At 32.7% G+C, this 25186-nt stretch overlaps 1 protein-coding gene across 1 annotated transcript; it reads right to left on the reverse strand.

Moving 5' to 3' along the window:
• Window positions 1-12601: 12601 nt before the first annotated feature.
• On the reverse strand, window positions 12602-24346 carry LOC148617831 (uncharacterized). The gene is made up of 6 exons (XM_088581650.1): window positions 24298-24346; window positions 18926-19231; window positions 18267-18332; window positions 14862-14948; window positions 14171-14296; window positions 12602-13826 (listed from the first exon to the last, which is right to left on the reverse strand). The coding sequence occupies exons 2-6, from the start codon at window positions 19226-19228 to the stop codon at window positions 13428-13430; spliced, it is 981 nt and encodes a 326-aa protein (XP_088437776.1). The 5' UTR covers window positions 19229-19231; window positions 24298-24346; the 3' UTR covers window positions 12602-13427.
• Window positions 24347-25186: the final 840 nt, after the last annotated feature.

The raw sequence follows: 25186 nt of genomic DNA on the forward strand, positions 1-25186 counted from the left end.
AAATAAAATTCAGTCAAAATTAAAATGTTCAGTGTAACTTCTTCGACGGAGTATTTTCTAATAATTAAATTTGACTGTTTTCTTGTCTGGATTCTGTCCTTGGATTGCATTCTTTGATTTCCGCTATATCTAAGTTCCGTTGATTACTCTTTAACAATAATTTTACATTTCGTTATCAGCGGATTGATATTCGATTTGTGAAGTTTTGGCAGGATAATGTCTGAACGCGATATGACCGAATATATTTACGTTATTTATTTATGTTAACTGTAGAAATGTATCAAATAGGAAAAATTCGATGTATCACTGCTATCTATTTAATCATATTTTATAATTAGAGATTTGTGTATCAATATGCAATAGTTATACTCACCAGTGCAGAGAAAACAAGACAAACAATGTCAAAGGTCATTAACGCAGAGAGATTGTGTGCTTCTTTACATTCTCTAATTTTAGGCAGATTGTAATATCAGTATCCCGATGGGTCACATGTTTTAGATATATTCAAGACATCAATGACAATGTCCGCTGTGCTAACCATGGCACAGAGAATGCCAAATATTATTTGTAATCGTAATCCACCGAACATCTTTAACTTCATAATTCTATTCTTTTGAGACTTTTGTCGTATTCTGCAGGGGTAAGATTCCATTCTCAAATAGAAGTAAAAAATGAAAGGATCAAAGGTTGATAACGGTGCATATATGTTATTTGAAATACAAAGTATGGTATAATATAATATTAAAATCGCTAATTAATATTTCTCAAGCTAACGTGTGGATCGAAGCGAGCTTTAACGTGAAAGAATCACAACGATGTTCGATTTATTGTGCACAAAATAAAAAATAATAAAAAATAAATTATATTAATAAATTATAAACATAATAAAAAAGAATAAACATTTTTACGAACTACTTTTGGTTGCATAAATACAATGATTTCAATATAAATTCGAATAAACTGCTGATCTGAATCGAATTGACTACAAAAATAATAACTTTCTTGTTTAGGTCGAAACAAAAGCGAATCAAATATCAACATGCACGACAAACACTATTTAATGAACATTACCTTCTATATATTCTCCGAAATATTAAATTAAACCGCATACAATAACCTCACGAAGAGAAGTGGAGGAACTATATGCAGTGTAAAAATAATTTTGGCTTTATATAAGTTCCCTCCGTTAGCAATCGAAGCTCCAAACTGACTTAGTACCGAGACCTGATCTCTAAACTAAATCAGTGTTATGTTATGCCTACATTACTGATAGTATTGAACACTAATCCGTAAACTTGTTCTTATCACAGCAAAACAAAAATGAAACAATTATTTCACATGTAAACGAGTTCACTTTTAAGAAAGGTTATTGGAAACATTGTAAATTCTACAACGAAAACGAAATTATTTTAAAGAACATTCAGAGTTTCTTTTTTATCAGAACTTCAAAGAAGCAATACATCCTTTTCCTTTAGAAAAACCTATCTAAAGTAAACAAGTAGGAAGGCTGAGATAAACAAAAAGCGTCTTATAACATTACTTATGATGCCATATTAAATAAGATCGGCGAAACTTTCAGTTTTTCACCTATTTATTTCAGACAAAAATGAAAATTCGACAGTGCACTTTTAAGTTATTCCATATAAGTAAATGACCTATTATGTACTTTTCCCAAAGATAAAATAATTTAAAAAGTGAAACGTTTTCAAGCAAAATTTGGTTCTAGCGACTATATGCAACAAAATTACTCTATTTATTGATATTTGCTTTTTTTATGCTCAAAATCAAGAAGGATAAAAATTGAAAAACAGACCAATTTATTAAATGTATTTAAAAATTAAATTTTGAATTTATAAAGTGAATAATTCAATATGTACAAGGTATGTACTTTATTCACAATAATTTGTCTTTATTTTTTGTCCTCTTCTATGCTTTGGTCTATTTATCTACTTCTTTGGCAGCGAGATATTTGCCATATCACACTATGGACGAAATGATTGGTCGTAAGCGACATTGTGACGTTTCTAACATTGCTCTATCGACATCATTGGTGATGTCGTAGACGAACGATCGCTAGAATTTCCGTAAAGACAGACGTCGAATGTCACACGGCTAAAATATTCCAACAGAATCATATAGAAAAAGGTTTTATAACTCGTGAAATTTGAATATTGCAAAAACAACTCTCTTTATTTTATTTCACAGGCTTGTTTGTTATGATGCCGAAATTAAATAACTCGGGTTGATATTTTGGTAATATCCAACTTTCACTCTTCATTAAACTTATGTTTTGTTGGCTTCGAGATATACGGTAAAGGATCGTTACTTCATAGATTTTTCTGATAGTTGAAATCTTTGTCGCGGAATTTTTGTTAACATCTTCGATACTTAAGGATTCTTTCAATCCGTTCAGTAACATATCATCATTTCAAGTCATATCTTCATTGCCAAAAACAAAAAACAAAAACAAAAAACAAAACAAAACAAACAAAACAAAAAACAAAACAAAACAATACAAAAAAAACTGATATCGCAATTCCTTTCCTGCAGTCTTTTTCACAAAAAAATCGTAAGTTTGACATTTGAAAGTTTCATTAATAGAGTTTTAGTATCAGGTAAAAAACGGGGAGGGATCGGAACCTACTTACCCCATAAACAACAGTAAACGTCAGTCAATGGGAACACATTTTCAAAAGTCGACAAGTAAAATAGAAATGAAAAAAAAAAATCCCAAACAAACAACACGAAAGTGTCAAATTTCCGAAGGACAAATTAAAGTAAGATAATACAAAATCTTCGAAAGACCACTAAACACACATTAAATCAATAAAAAGACCGGAATGATTGTTTAAATGACATTCTTCTTGTCACTCCCAATTTTAGTTCCCTGGAATTAACATAATATTACAGAAAAGCTGTCTGATATTTATTACGGGAATAATAATTATATTAACCAGAAGCTGTCGAAATGGAAGCAAATGCAGTTCAAGTTAAACCGGTAGCACTTGGTGTTTTTTCCCTTGCAACCCATTAGTATAACGAGAATTAGTATGGTGACCATGACAAAGAGACAACAAACCGACCGAGATGAATCTGTCACCCCAAGGCCATCTATTGGGCTTCAGTGAACGACGAGGAAACCTTCACATCACAGGGCAGGATGTAGCTGGTCCCAAAACATCATTACATTCACATACAGCTAAAGAGTTACCCCTATATACTCAAGCAACAGTAACATGAAAATAAAATGAAGTTAAAAACGAAAGAAGACATACAGAGTGGAGAAATTCCTGACTTTGGGACAGGCCCAAAAATACGGCGGGGTTAAAGTACTCCGGCGTGATCACATCCCCTCTTTAAAATTTGGCCACTGTTGCAAAAAAATAATGTATATTTAACAAACCTAAAAATCAGTTCAAAAAGGTCTGAGTCCCTTGTTACAACGGAACTAAAGAAACTGAATATAGTACATAAATTTGCGAACTATGAACAACTAGCAGTTTACTGACATGCCAGACCTACACAAAGTTATGTCACCATCATATATCAAATCAATCCAAATTCTTCATATGAGAGTTGAGAACCACGGTACATCATAAGTCATACAAAAATGACACAATCAATGTCATGCCAAAAACTGCTTACAAATGTAGCGTTTTAACCTCTTTGTAAAGTATGAATCCTTAAAATTTGCAGGCATATTCAGAGAGTCATTAAAAAAGAACGTGTTTCATTCGTTATTGTATTTACTATAGGTGAAGATAATTCAAATACAAGAAGTATAATGAAAAACAAATATTAAATCAAATCATGACGCATAGGTCTCAACTAAACATTATATTTTAATCTTATAAGGCAATGCTCATACTCCTATTTGGATAGTATACATCAGATATATTGCTTTGAAGACACCACACGTTGCGTGGAGGAATTGTTAGGTTTACTATTTGCAGCAGGTGCTTGTTGTGTTGGCTGAGCCAGAGCAGGAGCTGGATAGGGTTGTCCGTAATAAAACCCGTACGGGAATGGAGTAAGTTGTGGTACCATTCCTGTGTTGAGCTGTTGAGTCATCGGTTGATGTTGTTGTTGATTAGTGTCACTTTCCTGTTGTTGTTGAGCTTGATTTTGGGGTTGTATGGCATATAGATGTCCTGCATTTGGGAACATCTGAGGTAGAAATGGATGCATTTGCATTCCGTATGTAGGTATTTGTGTGTTCGGTAAAAAAAATATCGGTTGCCCAGCATGTATGCCATTGGAAAGACTCGTGAGTTCTACAACAAAGCATTGTTTGCATGTAATTGATTGTCAGTTTTCACAGAACCAAATTAATAGTCAAAAGAAGATTTAATTAGAAAAAGCATCCTCTTGCCGATTGGTTAGAAATGTGATTACAGTACTGATGTGGGGTTTATGTATACATGTATAACAAAATAGTAAAACATGATTGCAACTGCCTAAGTATAATGTACAAACGCGAGAGAGAGAGGAAGGAGCAAACTTATATTTCCCTACTTATTTCCAGAATTTTTATACCTTTTTGCAGAAAATATATTTTGAAATGCGAATTTCAAAATTACATGCTTAGTTGATGAACAACAACAACTATACGATGCGGCAGCAATGCCAATACCCTTTTCAGAGACAGCTAAGACTGTCAGAACAGATGGTATGGCAGTCATATGACTGTTGTCTCCCTGTTCTCGCTGAAAGATGGATTGTTAAAATTTAAAAAAATCCAATATTGACTCTAAGGTAAAAGTTATCCCCTTCAACTTTAACTTGATGTGAATACTAAGTTGAAGTCACTGGTCTAACACCTTTTTTCTCGTCGTTATGAACTCGTGGGTCGTTACGGTGTATCCATCTGCGCCATGAAAACTGATTTGTTCAACATGTCATAGTCGTCTACCCCGGACTTGACTTTTTATAAGCAACTCGGCAGGTGCTTCTAGAAAAAGCAGAGGACGCTTACCTTACCGGTGCACCTGGTCTATGCTCCCAGTTTTTAGTGGAGTCCGAGTTGCCCTTTGCTTTTGTTACTTTGTATGTATGATTTTAGTTACTCTATGTTCTTTGTTGTGTATGACTGTTTTCCATGTCTGGTCTTCGTGCCTTGATTGCATTCTTTTGATTACCGCTATAAACTAGGTTCTCTTGATTACTCTTTCTCGACGTATTATGTTAAAACAGAAATTTTCGGAAAAGACTGAGAACAATCGTGAACTATTCAATATTAATATATAAAGCCCTGTAGTCATAACAAAATATCAACAATCGAACTTTTGTCATGTCATGTCGGTTCTATTTGAACACATTTTTCGTTTTTGATGTATATTTCTGAATATACATAATTATTTTTTGATATTCAATATAAGTCAATTAATTTTGCTTTGTAACGACAGTTTAGTAATTATATATAAATACAATACCTTTTCAATATTGCCCTTGTTATTAATCAAAGGGGCGAAATCAATCGAGGACTGACAATTATAACGAGGACAAAATTAAAAAAGGCCATATTTTAAATCAATCTACTCATTTGTTTTGACACCAGTAATGAATTATTTACCAATTTGTTTTACAAGAAAGAAAAAAACATAACAGACTATCGGATGAATTGTGTGTAATTTTTTTTTCGCATTCTACTTTTATCGGTATTTATAACAACATCATTCACCATTATAACAGCTGATGATTGTTTATCGGAAATTAATCGTTTTGTCATTGTTCCTACTGCCTGTTATTTTAAATCCCGTGCTACTGCCTTGCTACTTAAAAAACCGTATGATAACGTTTGGGACAGTCTTGTTGAACTGACGTCCGTAAAACTCACAAGAATGCTGATTTATTTTTTATCATATACTTATTATGAATTTAATTTATTTTATTTTTGTTAACATATGCGTGTATGTTTATATGTTTAATAGTTTACAGAATGTATTAAACACAAAATATTTTTCTACAGGCGCATTGCAAACAGTAAAACAAGTGACTTTTATTGTTATCACTACCCTTGATCTTCATTTTACTGTTAAAGAAGATGTGAATGAAATGCAAAAATAATAATAATAAAAACAAAACAAAACAAAAACAAAATCAAAATAAAACAATATTTAATTAAAAGAAAATGAAATGTGTCTCTGTCTCAACGCATTGACACGATAGCACAACGTTTTCAAATACATGTAACAGATAAAATAATGCATTGACACGATAGCACGACGTTTTCAAATACATTTAACAGATAAACAAAGTTTATATAAAACAGTTCTTTTGCCTGATCTGTTTATTGGTATTCGTTTAACTCGAATATAGTACATATTTAGAACAAATATAAAGTTTTACTGTTTTGCTTCTTGGTCCGACTTATTACTGCTTTGATTTGTATTACGATAGTGTCAATACGTTTTTTTCTTAGGCAAAATTTCATTTTTAGATACAAAACTTTTGATATGCTACAAGTTGTTCTTAAATGTTGGTAACAACAGAAGAAATGTTATTCAGACTAGAAAATTGCGCAATAATATTAACGTACGATTAGTTACATAACATTATAAGTACATACAAGGCAGCTTAACTTTTCTTGCCTCTGCTCCTTTATACAGAATGGGAACACACCCGTCATAATGAACTACAAAGACAAAAACAATTTGTTTCAAGCCACTATGTGATTACAATATTTTATCATTTGATTTATTGATAATTGTATATGTAAATTTCATTTAGTGCCAGTAGGATCTTTGAAACAACAAGATTCAAATACGTTTCACATACTGGTTTAAAAACTACAAATAAAATATTATTGTACAAGTTTGTAAATCGTTTAAGAAGATAAACTGTGACAAATACTAAGCAAGAGCAAAACCTCGTGATTAATGTATTAATAGAAAAAAAAATATAAAAATGCAAATTATTATTTTCGTTAAAACGATGATGAAAACTCACGAAACCTTTTGATTATTTGCATAAAAGTTTTCCATAAAATGCAATAACCCTGAATCATACTTTGACCATGATTGAAAAAGTTGCACCTATCTTATCGTTCAAAGTGTTTCAGACGAACCTGAATCAGAACTTACCCATCCTGAAAAAATCAGACATGTTATATCAAAAGCCAGTAATGTCGGAGCGTTGTTCACGTCATGACAATTGTTTAGGTTGAAAGGATAATTAGGCCATATATAGGGTCGTAGTAATAGTAGTAGTATCCTGAGTGACAGGTTTTGGGCATGTTAATACCATCAGTGACAATTCCGGCCAAACTGACCAGGGCACAGAGGATGCCAAAAATTAACTGTAATCCTCCAAACACCTTTAACTTGCCTACTCCATACTCTTGGTACATTTGTTGGAATGTGTTTGTATCAGTTTCCATTCTCCCTGATACAAGAAATAAAACATTATTGATAAAGCCCATGTCAGAGTTTAAACAGTCAACATATTTAAAGAAAAAGGACAGGTTCCATACCATAGAAACATGAGTTGTTAATCATTCTAGTTTTTCATCCCTTTATTTGTGGCTTCTGGAATAGGGTTATGTTGCTACAAGATTGAAGTTTTCACTACACAAGTTGTATGGGTGTAATAATGAATTCGTCGATCGTTATGGTGTATCCACCTACACCATGACAAGTGATTTGTTCACCGTGTCATAGTTTTTCTTTCCTCTTTCGTATACCCCGGACTTTTTATGAACAACTTGCGGGTGGTTCTAGAAAGCGCTTACCCTACCTGTGCATCTGGTCAATCCTCCCAGTTTTTAGTGTAGCCAGTTGAGCCCGAGTTGCTTATTTGCTTTTGTTACTTTTTATTTATTTAAGATACTTCATGTTCTTTGTTGTGTATGCCTGATTTCCATGTTTGGTCATTGTTCTTGGATAACTTTCTTTTGAATACTCTTTGGTCTTCCCCTGACATCCAATTACGATAAACAGTATGTGTTTCATTTGAAGACTATTCTAAAATTCACAGTAACAGTTTGTTTACTTTTACTTTTGAAGACTATTCTAAAATTCACAGTAAGAGTTTATTTACTTTTACTTGACTACAAAGTATTGATTATCTGAACATGATCAATGTAGAACAAATCATACAACCATTACAATTTACAATTTACTTGCTAATTTCAAGTTTCATTAAATATTTTAACACATTAATGTCTCATTCCTCTTTTCAGAAAATAAATTCCAAATAACGAATTCCAACGAAAACCTTCGATCATCATTCTGTGGAGAGTTTGCAACAAAAACGACTTTTGATAGTTTTTAGGTAAAAAAGTATTTTGAATTTTAAGAAAATTGAATTTACAACGTTTTCAAATTTTGCCGCTAAATGACCTATACCATTGTCTTAGCATTGCTTAAATAATTTAAGCGAATATCCCCAATTTTAAAGATTTTATGCGTATTTTGAGGTTTTGTTACTATTGAATCTAAACGGAAATACACTGTATGTTACTTTTTTCGTAGTATAAGTTTTAATCATCTATCTTAAACGAAGAAATAAAATTATTTTGAATATTGTTTTAAGCATAATTGACAACTGTATTTTAAACTGAAAAATATCTTACGATGATAAAATGTTCCTGCTTTCCTAATATTGTCTTAAAACTTATTGTTTTATTGTAAGTAAATAAACTTATTTTGTATAGAAATTGATATGATTTATAATTAAATATGTTGTAATATGCGTGGTAACAGTAGGCATTTTAAATGATTTTAAAACCAATTTATGAATATCATTTATACATAATTGCCCCTAATAAACAGTGCAATATCATTTTAAGTTGTATTTCTTTCCTACGTGACATTTATTGTACATACAACTATTTTTGGATTTGTTAACGTATGAGGACTCTATATATTTGGATAACTCATTTATTTTAAATTTTGACCTTTATCACACCCACAGGACATCGCCTTCTTTTTATAGAGGGTACACTAGATAGTCAAAAATATGTTCCTGTTGTTTGACATAACTAGAAAGTAGTCATACAGTGATTGGTCGATTGATATAAATATTTTTAAATGAGACAGTATTGCATGGCAATAAAATTTTAGAAAATCCAAATGAAATACAATTTTACTGTAGGTATTTTTTTCACTGTTTTGCGTTCACATTTGGCCCTGTGATTTCATACGCTTCTTTTCTTTTATAAAAAAAAATATTCAAAATTGAAAATAGTCAAAATACCGACCGAGATCTTAAGACAGCTTTAAATTGTACTTAGTATATATACATAAAAAGAACACAATTTTGTATCCATATATTAAAATAAGAAAACCTCGTTTTGTGTGTCGCTTTGCTTTCTTCCACGATAAATTAATCATCCTGCCGTTTGTGCTATAGGTACTATGTATAGTTGCATTTGTCATCCTCGCTTATGGTTATACCGTTTGGGTTATTTCGAAAAAAAAACCAAAAAACAAAAACGAAAATAAAGGCGTTCGGATATTGTTTCCATCATCGGACCAACTTTTAAGTCATCGACAACACTTCCGTTCCGTCAAGCTGAACTTGTTTATCAGTGTACACAGAATGTTTGTACATTGTGCCTTTACGATAAACTAGGTCATATTGATGATCAATTTCAATTTCGGGATGGCGGTTAAAATACAATGAAAACGTCCATGTGTCTATACTGTCTTTAATTTGAAGCTCACTGAGATAAATATAATGAAGATAAACACCACACAGAGGACCATTCAGTTAAAGAACCGTATCTACATGTATTTAAAGATTTAAGCTGACTTTTCTTTTTGTTGCAGCAAATCGGATAAAATTTGCCTCGTTTGACTGTATACGAATATAATATCAACTTTTGTTTTAAAGAAGTTTTTTCGGTTATGAATGCTAATCTGACTACATTGCAATTATCATGTAAGTTTCGTCCGGCGCACCTACGTTCAGTCACGGTTTACGTAGTTTATTGATATAAGTTACTGAGTTTCCTGTCTGTCTTCTAAATGCCTCCTGCGCATGTTTATATCTCTATTGATACGTATTCTAAAATGAACAAGGTAAATTGAATAGAAAATAATCATAATATCTTAGAACTTGCATATAGAACACTTGTTTTATGGTAAGCTTATCTGATCATCTTGGTATTTCTTTTTCATCAAACAAAACATCAGCTTTAAATTGATTTTTCTTCTGTTTTTGTTTTTTGTGCATGTTGTAGTAACTATTTTACGGTGAGGTATGTTTTATGATCTCTTCTAGATACTACCGTTTGGACAGCTGCTTGTTTTGGCATTTCCTATAATAAAAGGGTAATGACAAAATCACCGAACACTAATACGATCTATAATCCAGTCAAGTCAAAAATAAATCTGACAAAATAGATATTACATCACCAGCAATGGTCTTGATTTGGTACAGGTTCTATTATATCATACAATGCTGCGATAACAAATTACTAAATGTAGTTTTAATAATGCGAACCGATTTAAGTAGATTAATCCTATTTGACTCATGGATAATGATTGATAAATAAACATTGGAATCCGAATTAAAAAAACGTAGGTCAACTAATAATTTGACACATGCCGCACGTATGTGTTTTTGTTTTGTTTCGTTCTTTAATTTCTTGCTTTATCTAATTTCTAATTTCTTTTTTTTATATTTCATAAATCAATTATCTTCAGTGCAAAGTCATTGTTTCACGAGTAAGTACAAGATAACGTCATCAGAATATGTCCATTGAAGCATTCCGCAATGTTCAAAAGAGGTACATTAATACGCTTGATTTTGAAGTTTTTGGAAATCGATTTGCAAGCCAGAGAAAGAAAAATAAAACTACTGTAGTTTTAAGCTCATTATAATTACGATTTTGAAAAAAAGTGGGTTCGGTTTTAGATGTCCAGATTTGCTATTTGAGGAAATTTCATTCAAGTATATACTTGCACTTACTGTGAAGTATTATTGTTCGTGGGGGACCAAAATTTGTGGTTTACGTGGGTAGGTCAAACCATGAAATTTGGTAACCAACGAAATGGAGATTTCCATTTTTGTGTAATTTTTTTCACTGAAAACCTCAAAACCACAAATTAAAGAGTCAACGAAATTGTATTTCATCAATAATCCACGAAAATTGATATTCACGAATGAAAGGACTTTCACAGTATTTTATAGGTTTTGTTTTGGCAGCCATGTTGAATTCGGAAGCTATTATGATTTATCAAAAATTACTTGCCGACCAACTGCGCAGGTTTCATTTTTGAGCCAAATTTGGTTTTAATCCAATGAGTGACCGTGGAGAAATCGCCAGAATATCTTTAAGTTATAAAGAACAAAGCAAAACAATTAGTCGCAAAACTTCGTTTTGGCCAATAAATTCACTCAATGATACATTTAATTCTCCCCATGCTAACATACGATCTGATACATCGCATCTACCCTAAAGAACTTGAGATAAAGGATACTATAGACACTGTGAAGTCAGCCTCATATCTTGACCTACACTTAGCAATCGATGGTAAAGGAAAACTATTAACCAAACTTCACGACAAACGTGATGACTTTTCATTCAGAATTGTCCACTTTCCTTTCCTCTGTGGCAACATCCCATCAGTACCTGCGTATGGTGTGTTCATAGCACAACTCATACGTTATACCAGAGCTTGCCGAAACTACGCAGACATTTTGTATCGCGCTAGAATTCTAACAAATTGGCTTCTAGAACAGTGTATGTTGCTACAAGATTGAAGTCATCACTACAGATCTAGAAGTTTTGTGACCGATCGTCATAAAAAAAATCCAATATTGACTCTAAGATAAAAGTTGTCCCCTTCAACTTTAACTTAATCTGAATACTGTGTTGAAGTCACTGGTTTAAAACCTTTTTTTCTCGTCATCATGAACTCGTGGATCGTTACGGTGTATCCATCTGCGCCATGAAAACTGATTTGTTCAACATGTCATAGTTTTCCTTACCTCTTTCGTCTACTCCGGACTTCACTTTTTATGAGAAACTTGGCGGGTTTTTCTAGAAAAGCAAAGGATGCTTACCCTACCGGTTCACCTGGTCCATGCTCCAAGTTTTTACAGGAGTCCGAGCTCATGCTTTTGTTACTTTGTTTGTATGATTTAGTTACTTTATGTTCTCAGTTATGTATGTCCGTTTTCCATGTCTGGTCTTTGTCCTTGGATAACATTCTTTTGATTACCGCTATAATCTTTTTTCCCTTGATTATTCTTATACACCAACAACAATTATAAAGACAACATGAACTATCCACCTAAAGAACGACTGCAGTTACTGAATGCTAGTTCAGAGAACATATTACATTGTAAAGAACAAAAATACCAATCAAAGCTATGGTACCAGAATCATAAATAATTGGTCACTACAAAATCAGTGGACCTGATCATACAAAAACCGCTGTGATCGTTGTTTACCGTCACAGAGCTCATACGAAAATCAATTTAGTTGCGTTGTCTATAGTGAAATATTAAGTTGATATTTCTAAAGATAAGCAGTGTATATTATAAATAATGTTAGGCCAAAGTATTGCAAATAGATAGACACCGTATTGGGACTGTTCATGCAATTTATTTGACAAAGTTTAAGAAACTAGAATTAGAACAAAATTGTGGTTATATTGTGAAAATGAATGTTTTTGAGTGATTGAATACTCACATTCCGTAAAATTATGTGATTAAAAAAGATATGTTCTTCTGTTCTGACGTCGAAGAATTAAGAAGCTAACCCAACAGGGAAATCTCAGTCAATTCATTTTCTAACGCTATAAACAGTCGTTTGAAATTTGTGGAAAAACAAAACAACAGTTTAAACGCGCATATACGGTAAAGCTGTGAATCCTCCCAGTAACCAATTAAAGAATGATAAATAAAAATATTTAATCTTAAACAAAACGGAAAACTTATGCATAGAAAAGGATTTATTGAATCATATTGTTTTTATTAGCGCTCACCATTCAGCTTTACCTAAAATTACAAACTGTTGTTGACTAAGATTTTTATGGAATTGCATATTACATTCGTGTTGAAATAAAATTATATGTATTAGATATTAACCTAACTTTGAGTTTCTGAGTCCCATAAGCATGAATTCTGAAATCTCGTAAGCACAATCAGAAATTTATTTGGAAACCAATAGTACGTTCTACAAGTAAAAGATAAAGAAATCTGAACAATAAAAGTATTATGACAAACAATTGACCAGATAAAGCTACAAAGCAAAGTATCAAACACTACTAGCTGCAAAAAAGTCCATTTGTGTATAAGTTTAAGTAAAAATACATTTTTATATTTCATTTTCCAACATGCACTGCTCGGTATCCAATTTAAAAACTATACATTGTATAAAGTAAAGAGCTATTTGTCAGAAGATTCCACACTTTGCGCAAAAGCATTTTCTGGTGGACTATTTTAAAAAACTACACAATGTCTAAAGTAAAGAGCTATTGCTCAGAAGATACCACACTTTGCGTAGAAGCATTTTCGGGTTGACTATTTGCAGTAGACGCTTGTTGTGTTGGATGAGCCGGAGGAGGGACTGCTTGTCCATAAAACCCATATGGAAACGTATTAAGTTGTTGGGGAAGCATTCCCGTGTTTATCTGTTGAGTAATTTGTTGTTGTTGATTCGCCATATAATTCTGCTGTTGTTGAGTCAAATGATTTTGCGGTTGCAACATTGGAAGTTGCTGCGGCATCATTTGATATGGATATCCTGCATTTTGGAACATCTGAGGTTGAAATGGATGCATTTGCATACCGTATGTAGGAATTTGTGTGTTTGGTAAATAAAACATCGGTTGACCGGCATAGTTATATACCATTGGATTTACTCTAGAGTTCTACAACAAAATCATGTTCACATGGAATTATATCCGTTTTTAGACAAACTTAATCAAGAATCAATGAGGCTTGCCGAGTTTTTTACGGCAAATGTTTCATTGTTGGTTAGATAGACTCATAAGAAGAATGTGTTTTGTTTAGGATAGGTTAAGTCATATGTAAATATTGCAGATTAAGATATCTGCACGTGTTTCAAGTAGGTTGTGATGTGTAAATTTAAACACTATGTTGTGATAAGTAAAATTGAATTTTCATTATTAAGATTTCTGAAGGTGTTGCAAATAGGTTGTGATGTGTGAGTTTAAACATGTTGTGATACGTAAAACTGCAGTTTCACCATTACTTGTTTAGCTGATGAACAACAACAACTATATGATGCAGCTGCGATGGCAATAGCCTCTTCAGAGACTGCTAAGACAGTCAGAACAGAAGGTATGGCAGTCATGGCACTGTTATCTCCCTCTTCACGCTATTGAAAACGGCTAAGATGGTTATTTAAAATATACATTAAAGAATAAAACGAACTTGAATTTATCATATGCCAGTAAAAATTATTGTTCCTTTTAACTTATTGGCAGAAATCAAGAGAATAGGAATTAAGAAAATGGCTAACAACAGCCATAAATATCCGATGTTTAATTTGATGAAGTAATAAAACTAATCCAATTTAAAATCAAACAAACGGATATAAAGTGTTATTTTTTCATATCAGCATATATTTAACTATATACATTCAAATGTACAAAAAACTGCATCATTGTGTGGTTGTTTGCAAAGGTCTTTTGAAAATGATAGATGTTAATTTTAGAATAAAACGTATGTACACAAACCACGACAGGTTTTCAAATACCCTCTTAATGTTAAAATACAAAAAAAAAATAATAATAATAAAAAAAATAAATAAAATAAAAAATAAAAATAAATAAATAAAATAAAATAAAATAAAAAATAAGTAAATAAAATGTATAGTTTATTGGGATTTCTCTACTTAATATTAGATTAATGCCCTACAATAATGATAATGACTGACTTACAAGGACAGCCCCATAACTTGCCATAACTGTAACGGTTGGGATAAATAAAGAAGATCCAAGAATGCTGCAAATCATATGCGCTCTTTTCTAAAATATGAAAAGAATCGTCAAGTACAAGTAGGAATTGTGCAGTTTTAAATCAAATTAACAGACTGTGTATGTGTATCTTTCAATTGCAAAACGAATCCAACACAACTTTGACAACATCTCTTGTCAATTACCACAAAGCTTTAGTATAGTGTTAAGTGCATTATATTGAATATTGATTAGTAATCAATTCCTCATACTTTGTAAGAAATAATTCCAAATCATCTTCCAAATATACAGAGGAAGATGTTTACAAAAATGCTGGAATTTTTAATCGACAACATATTTGTCCAGTGTGGTGGACGTGTTTTCCAACAAACGGTCGGCATTCCAATGGGAATAAATTGTGCTCCTTTACTTGCTGACCTATTCCTTCACTCTTATGAGGCTGACGTTATAGCTAATATGATCAGAAATAAAGAATATCGTTTGGCTAAATCCTTCAATTTCAGTTCCCGCTATATAGATGACGTATTATCTTTAAACAATCATAATTTCGGGGATTTGATATATCGCATCATCCCAAAAGAACTTGAGATAAAGGATACTACAGACACTGTGAAGTCAGCCTCATATCTTGACCTACACTTAGAAATCGATGGTAAAGGAAAACTATTGACCAAATTTTACGACAAACGTGATGACTTTTCATTCAGAATTGTCAACTTTCCTTTCATCTGTGGCAACATTCCTTTGGCTCCTGCATATGGAGTGTTTATATCACAACTCATACGTTATGCCAGAGCTTGCCGAAACTACGCAGACTGTTTGTATTGCGCTAGAACTCTAACAAATAGGCTTCTAGAACACGTTTATGTTGTTACAAGATTGAAGTCATCACTACAGACGTTTTATGGTCGTCATCATGAACTCTTGGATCAGCACCATGAAAACTGATTTATTCAATGGGTCATAGTTTTCCTTTCCTCGTTTGTCTACCCCGGACTTGACTTTTTATGAGCAACTCGGCGGGTGTTTCTAGAAAAGCAGAGGACGCTTACCCTACCGGTGCACCTGGTCCATGCTCCGAGTTTTTAGTGGAGTCCGAGTTGCCCATTTACTTTTGTTACTTTGTATGTATGATTTTAGTTACTTTATGTTCTTTGTTGTGTATGTCTGGTTTCCATGTCTGGTCCTCGTCCCTGGATTACATTCTTTTGATTACCGCTATAACCTTGGTTCCTTTGATTACTCTTTGAACCCTAGATTTGCAAAGGGTATATTATGATATGTAAGGAGTACATGTTTCGATGAAGCGAAATTCTTCAATACTTCTTTCTGTCCCATAGGTTACATATATTTTATGTTTTGATGTGATGATTTCTTTTTTTCTTTGACTTTCTTATTACGCACAAAAAAATTATTAAATGGTTTAAGCATGGCATGTTTGGGAATAAGTAATCAAAGGAACCAAGATTCTAGCGGAAATAAAAAAAATGTAAACCAGGGACAAAGACCAGACATGGAAAACAGACGTACACAACAAAGAACATAAAGTAATTAAAGTAATAGATACAAAGAAACAAAAGTTAACGAGCAACTCTACTAAAAACTGGGAACATGGACCAGGTGCACCGGTAAGGTAAGCGTTCTCTGTAGAAACACCCACCGAGTTGCTCATAAATAGTCAAGTCCGGGGCAGGCAAAGGAAAACTATTAAAAGTAGAGAAAAAAATCAGTTTTCATGGTGCAGATGAATATACGTAACGATCCACGAATTCATGATGACGACCAAAAAAACTTTTGTAGTGATGCCTTCAATCTTGTAGCAACATAACCCTGTTCCACAAACCTAATTGTAAGAAGCCTAGCGCAGTACATAAAGTCTGCATAAATACGGCAAAATCTGGCAATGAGTTGTGCAATGAAAAGTTCATACGCAGGTGGTGAAGGGATGTTGCCACAGATTAATGGAAAATTGACAATTCTGAATGGAAAGTCATCACGTTTTTCGTAAAGTTTTGCCAATAGTTTTCGTTAATTGATCTCTTCGTATAAGTCAAATTATAAGCCTGACTTCACAGTGTCTGTAGTGTAGTATCCTGTATCTCAAGTTCTTTCCGGTAGATGCGATATATCAAATCCCCAAAACTATGATTGTTTGACGATAATAGGACATCTATATAGCGGAAACTGAGATTAAATAATGTTCTTTCTCTCGGATCAAATCAGTTATAAAGTCAGCCTCATAAGAGTAAAGGAAAAGGTCAGCAAGTAAAGGAGCACAATATGTTCCCATTTGAATGTGGATCGTTTGTTGAAAAACGCATACACCACACAGGACAAATATGTTGTCGATCAAAAATTCCAGTATTTTGAAAACTTCTTCTTCTGTATATTTGGCAGATGATTTGAAATTATTTTTAATAAGTATGAGTATAAAATCTGTATTTGTATCTAGGTGTATCATCTTTTTTGGAGAAAAAAGATGTATAATGTTTTAAGTCGGGATTTTAACTGAGGGGGAATAGAAGTGTTAATCATAGGTTTCATTTTGCAGATCCAGCTATGCAACGTTGTTTGTATGGTTTCTGCTGGAATTAAGGAATCCAATACATAGACGGTAAATCACAATCTTCGTCTTTGGTAGAGAGACCAAAAGAGTATAGCACATATTTATGGTATTTATACATAGTGGCAATATAGGTCTTATCACTGTAATTATTTTCTAATTATTTCTAATTATTTTCTACGTATACCTCTGATTATAAACATTGGATGTTATACGTTTTGCAGACAAAACAATGTTGTTTTGGGCTTTGACTGCTGGTACGACAATATATTTGTCATGTATAGTAGACAGTGTTTTTTGCTACATCAGGGTTTTTGAAAACTGACGTACTTACTTGAAACTTTCATACGTTTCAAATTTAAAGACCTCACGGCCTTTAACCACTCTGACAGAGAATCAATGTCTTCTTGTTCTCGTTTTGTTCATTTTCTTGCGTAGTCCTCCACGGCATAAAATTATAATTCATGAATATCACCCTCGTAGTACTATGTGTATGTTGATATATCTTGATTTTTGGAAAGGTCTCTCTACCTATTATAATTCTGGGGGCAATACTTGCCAAAATTTCTTGCCAAAATCCTTTAAAATCATTTATTGTTTCAATTTGATATAAGTTATTATTTATTTGTCGAGAAATTCAACATAAACAGGAGCACTTGTAAATTAATTATGAATTGATTATCGAATCCTTTGTAATGTCAACTAACATTTATATATATAAAGGACGTCCATTCAAATTCCGACGACAACAGACATATAATTATCAGACTGTAATTGTAATAATTAATGAATAGCGTTAAACATACAAGACAGTTTAACTTTTCCTCTCGTTGCTCCTTCATACAGAATGGGAAGACGCCTGTGATAATAAACTAGAAAAGAAGTAACATGAATAGAGTCAATAGGTAATAAACCAAAAATCACAAACGGTAGTTAGGGGAGACACATTGGGTTAGGTCTCAATGATTATATTTTTTTCACAATAAAATATGTGCACTTATGTAACCATTTGTTTAAAACCACACGGGAAGTTATATTTTACCTCTATTGCATTGCTAACAAATTCAATTTCATAGTGAAATGATTTATTACGTCAATCGGGTATCCCTTGAAGTAATGATTGTCTTCCAAATTTTATTGGTAAAACGTTTAGTACAGTGCAGAATATTCTCGTAGCATCAAAATGCTTAGACAAGGTAGTAAACAAATCAATCTTTGAAAGGTTCCTCACAATTTTTTCCTTTCGAATTATAGATTAATAAATTTCATCTGACAAGAAGATCTACCTTTTCTTGTTTAAACTTTTCTGCAACCTCTTCTCAATAACAATAGTACTAAAATAATTATTGTTTTTATAATAATGATAAAATATAGTAAATCAGATCACTGTGATCTAATTACAGCAAATATTTTAAATCTTTCAATGGTATTTCTGAATATCATATCATTTTGCACCAAAACTTACCCACCCCGAGAAAACCAAAGATGTTACATCAAAAGCCAGTAACGTTGGAGCGTTGTTCACATCATTACAATTGTTTAAATAGAAAGGATAGTAATAGCCCATGTGGTAGTAGTAGTTGTAGTAATAGTCGTAGTATCCAGAGTAACAGGTTTTGGTTATGTTAATACCATCAATGACAATTCCAGCCAAGCTGACCAGGGCACAGAGGATGCCAAATATTATCTGTAATCCTCCAAACACCTTTAACTTCCCAACACTATGTTCTTGTGTCATTTGTTGGAATGAATTAGTATTAGTTTCCATCTTCTTTTATTTAAAATAGAATAGAATTAAGGTTAATGTAAGTGTCTTAATTGTGTAACACTTGTTTCTACTAAATTCGACCACTTTGTTCATTTTTAAGGTATTAATTGGACATAGGATGACTGGCTGCTTGTAAAATTAGTACTTTCAATGCTTGAGTAATTGTGCTTAAATATCATCAAGAATTCGCATTGTAATTTTACATTTTACTTCCTTAATCCTTTTAGGCGTATGCATTCATTTCCATTAAGTAATCAAGATAAATAAATCGTATTATAAACACATTGGACTAGAAATGCATATATAACTATTTGGTGTGAAATCAATTATTAATCTGATTTCTCTCCTATACTAGTTTAACAAACCCGCCTACATGGACTATCTTGTACTCTCATACAGTGTGTACTTTGTTACAACCCTAGGATCAATCCTCAATCAAGCTGAAGCTTTATTAGTATAGAGACTGGCTGGCAGAATGGTCTAGTGTGCTAGCGTTAGTGCATGTGTTGTTGACATATTTGTCAAAGCAGTACGAGTTTCATTTTGCAAATTTGACAGTACAGACATCGTTGGGAAGTTTTAAGTGCCTTATTGCTTACGTTTATGTTGTGTTGGTATGACAAACAGCATGACTCAATGAAACAGTGTTGCGATTATGGTTGTTGTTTTCTAGCCCTTAAAATACATTGACCCGAATTTTTAATGTGTTTGCCGGTTATTTACTAAATATAACCTTTTGTCATGACGTCCAAAAAGTTACATTGTTTTGAAATTTCAAGGATATGTCAACCGATTCAAAAACAAATAAAAAGTTAAACGTGCATTTCTGTCTAAAATGTTTTTGTTTTAAAAATATTTAGATGCAGTATAGTGACAATAATATTGCCCTATTTTTTTTAATCTTCCACAAACAATATAAAGTAGTGAAATGCATAGCACAGCCTATCCTCCGGTTCTACGCCTTATCTATATATCTAGTTTATGGCTCGTCAGCGCGTTGTTCTGTCTTCAATTGCACGTGTATGCATATATATAAATCATTCACACAAGTTAAAGATTAATTCTGAAAGTGAATAAATATTGTAAAGATACATTATTCTTACAACATACGCCTCTGGCAAATTCATATAGAAATATGTATTTGTATTAAAAGTGTTTAAAAGCTATAAAAAAAACTTATTCTAAAAGTATGTTTGGCATCAAACTTTATATGGTACTGTTTGTTTGTTTGTTTGTTTGTTGGGGTTTAACGTCCGAGCAGCAATATTTAAGCTATATTCAGACGATGAACATGAAATTGATGATAAAATGAACATGAAATGATGATGAAATGAAAAAGGGATGGGACACAAGGACAATGAGGTCGACAAATTTTGATTGCCACTGGGAATAGGGAGAGGTGGGTAGGGTCGGGCAATTTAGCCTCCTGTGGCGAAGCGCAAAGGTTCCTACTCCGAGAGAATACCACAGCAGGGTTCTTTAACTTGCGAGGAACGTGGCATCTTTCCCAACACGATGCACCGCTATGGTTTGCGGTCAGGTTTTCCGTATTATAGCCTGACAACCCCAGCATGTAACACGCCAGGGGTACCCCATTCCACCACCTGGGGCACACATCCCAGTTGCTCTGTGGGCAGAGCGCCCTAGCCCCCGGCTAGGGTTCTGAGCACTATTTAGTCGCCTTTTATGACAAGCTTAGCGCTGCTGTAGGCCTATTCTTTTAACACCCGGACCTGCACAGGGTTATATGGTACTGTTAAAACATCTACTGTAAAACAGCCCAATTTAGTGGAGGAGATGAAATGTTCTATTGCAATGTAAAGGGAATTTTATTTGTTTGGGAAGTAAGTTTGTTGACGCTTATTGCCTATAAAGAAAAGGGAATTCTGACATGTATTATGTTTAAACTTTTTTTAAAGAATTCTTAAGATTTTAATTTATTTTACAAAACAAGGAAATACATTAACTTTAATGTGAATGAGTTATTTTGTCTTCAATAATTATAATATTATAGTAACCACTAGTATCAACAGTTTGTTGGGATTAGCTTGAATATACGATTAAAAAATCAACAACTTTTGACAGAAGTTCCCAGAAAAAAAATGACTTCACCTCTTGAATTTACATTAAAAACCATCCTGAAGACTTATCTTTTAAATATACGTAAAGGAGGTAAACGTAGAGTAAGGGACATAACTCAGTGGAATCAGTGATATGTTTGTATTATATTCAATTTCACCAAAGGCTCTCAAGCAGAATAAAATGAATCCAAGTTAATTAGATGCTTACATAAGATTGTTGTAAAATGCTGCATACAAAGGTTCTAATGATTTTTAAGAGTTATGTCCCTTACCCTAGGTCTACCTCCTTAAGCACCATTATGTGTAAGAATCAGGGAAAGGGTAGCACATCATTTTTTCTCAATTTGGTATTTTATGCCTCACATAGATTCAATACATTTAGAAAACAACTAAAACACTGTTTCAAATTATCTTGAAGCATCTATGACATAGATATTTTTACTGCTTATATAGGGAAAAATGCTGACAAATTTTCCTGCCATTTTTCCATGGAGCAATTCAACTAAATTTGACCTATCAATATCTTAAAAAGGCCAACTATACAAACACTTTGATTATGTTCTGGATGTCATGAGGTATAAATATTTGGATAATGCCATAAAATCTCATGTTTTTTCCCTTCATGCGCCACACCTTATATACATTTTCTCTGAATATTAAACAGAAAAATACTTAAATGAGTCATTCATACATTTGTTTAGGAAATTGTCTTAAACCCCCCTCCCTGCGTTTGTTTCTCTTATTCATACTTTTATGGTTGTACTGATATTTATTAATTGATGATCTAAATATCCTTGGAAAAAGTTTAAGTTATCGACATATCAGATAAAAACAAAATATCACGTGATGGACGCAGTTGCGTAATACATGAATGGCGTAAAGAGAAAAGAATAAGTCGACATTCTACATGGATAAAATTGATAACACGCTTAATTGTTACCCCAATTCGAAATATGTGTTTTCTTAAACCCGCTCTTTGTATGAGCCCCATGTCAAGAAAACTTTATCAGATCTTCATGACAAATTGACATTACCAGCAGACAATACTCACCACTAATGGGAAGTTTTACTCAGTGGTAAAAATTTCTTTTAAATAAAACGGAACTGAAATTTAAAGTCCAAGCGGGATTTTCTGAAATGTGACTATGTATTGAACTTACTTTAGTTTTCAAGGAAAACTAATTCATTTCTACTAAAAATGCCTAGTTTTACGGAAGGAGAAAAGAAGAAGTCGACATTCTACTTGGATAAAATTGATTCTCACTCCAATTCAACATCTGCGTATGGAGTTTTCTTATCACAATTCATACGTTATGACAGAGCTTGCCGTAATAACGCAGACTTTTTGTATCGCACTAGACTTCTTACAATTAGGCTTCTGAACAGAGCTAGGTTACTAAAAGATTGAAGTCATCACTACAGAAGTTTTATCGTCGTCAGTATATACTCGTGGATTGTTACGGTGTATGTTGATGATGCATTACTTCGATCTTTAGGAGTCACCTTACGTTAAAAGGCGATATGTCTGCTTACCACACTACAAATATCACAGTAACCTGCTATGACCTTCAATTGCGACCGCTGTTTGTCTGTGCTTTTCTAATAATTTTTACGCCGACAGAAGGGAAATTTAAGTTTCGTAGGGTTACGATAAGATGACGAAAACGAAAAAAGAAAAAGAAAAAAAAGATAAATGAAATAAATAATCAATTTAATATGAAATCCAAATTTTATATCATTTTAATCTTTTACAAAAAATGAATGTTTCTATGTCTCATTATAATCATATGCACGAATTTCTAAATTCAACTATTTGCAAATTTAAGCAACTTATGCATACTTTAATTTGTAACTTATTGTCTTGGTCTATCTGAACTTTAATTCGCATCCATATAAATGCGCGGCGTCAAAATGGCTGCCATGGCATATTTGTAGACGCTGAAATTTATTTGTTTTCTGCTTGTCTCCTTCAAAGCGTAAAACGCACACCCTTCTTTATAGATGCCACACTGAAGACCATAACATGTTGTTCTGTTAGGTTACAATCGATACGTAAGCTGTCATGTATTGTTTCTTTTAAAAAAGACTTCAACCTGATAAATCATTTTCACATGAATATGAACAAGTAATCAAGGGAACCAAGGTTATAGCGGTAATCAAAAGAATGTAATCCAGGGGCAAAGACCAGACATGGAAAACAGACATACACAACAAAGAACATAAAGTAACTAAAATTGTACATACAAAGTAACAAAAACAAATTAGCAACTCAGACTCCACTAAAAACTGGGAGTATGGGCAGGTGCACCGGTAGGGTAATACATGCGAATATAATGTCAACCAATATTGTCCAATAAATCCCAGAAAAAAAAAACAAACAAATTCCTCTGAATGTGAGATTCGCTAAGAAAAGGAACGGGGTTTAGAACTCGTGTTCTCTTGCATCGATTTCGAAATAATGACTTTATTGAAGAGTGTATGAGTATATGAAAATTTTAGGGTTTATTTTTCTGCTTATATGATTGGGCTTAAAATATTTGTAGATTTTTTGCAAAAACAGATGTCTTGCTTCAATAATACTTATATTACTTGTGCCCGGATATCCAGTCAACCATAAAGGAAAAAGCTAATTTGTTTTTAAAATGTTGAAATAGAACACAGAACTCAACAATATAAATGAACAAACAAATTTAATGTTCCAGCGACACAGTATGGTCAATACATCTTAAAACCGGTATAAAGGAACAACAAAACACGGCAAAATACAACACATCCTGGTTATTTTTATCGGACATAAGCAATGTCAAGCGAAAGCAGAATAACACTGCAATTTACATATTCCAAGCCGATAGAACGAAGAACAGGTAAATTGCCTCATAATGTCAATCATCTAATTAAAAAAATGAAAATTAGAATTAATAGTATATTAAGATAATTGACAATATGTTTTTTTTACTATCAAAATTTCAGTTCAACAAAAATATATACCTTACAGTTACAAAATGTCTCCTTTTTTACTTCCGTTGTCTGCTCACATGATAATATTTAATTTTTCTTTTGTAAGCACCTTATATGATTTATAATTCAATTATTGCATAATGCTTGGTTACATGAACGATAACAATTATTTTGAAGCTGATTTATGATTGACACATAATTATTATTTATAAGTAAGTACTTTTTTTATACTTTATAACTCTCCAGTGGAACGTCATAATAGGAGATTTAAAAACGAAATATCTCCGTAGGGTCCTTTCTAAAGGTTCCAAGTACATCGTATTAACATACAAAGTCCTTTGTGACTGTGACAAAACACAATGTCTCGTGACAGCAACTTACTAACCATCATTTTATCTACCAAAACCCTAAACGATGTTGATATTTTGTCGATCTAGTCAAAGAATGTGTTTGGTTAAATTCTTGTTGGTCATGTAAGTAAAAAATGTCTAAATCAACGTCAAAGGGATTGAATAAGGCATACAAAGGTAATTAGACGAGATATGCCTTTATCGAGTAAATTGCTTTGAAGATGACATAATGCGCCTACCGACATGTAAGTCTACACTAGATATGATTGGAATGTTTTAAAGTGTCAATACCTAGTTTGTGCTTTTGTTACGTAGACACAATATTTTTAATGAACACTTTTAATCTTTGAAATTGAAAATATAAAGCCCAGAGCAAAATAAATGTTAAGAAAAACGTTTTTTTAATTACCTATGTTACATTTTGACTGGACATGGCCATCACAGAAATAATTTAGCAGGTAGTTTATAAGATAATTATCAGAAGCTTTCCTCTTGGAATCTTCATCATTTTTGTTTCTACATCAGTTGAAAAAAAAGCTCTACATATTCCTCAACATAGCTTTCGTAAC

This window comes from Perna viridis, chromosome 5, assembly GCF_037379345.1.
Source record: "Perna viridis isolate PV_CMFRI_1.1 ecotype Kerala chromosome 5, ASM3737934v1, whole genome shotgun sequence".
NCBI lineage: Eukaryota > Metazoa > Mollusca > Bivalvia > Mytilida > Mytilidae > Perna > Perna viridis.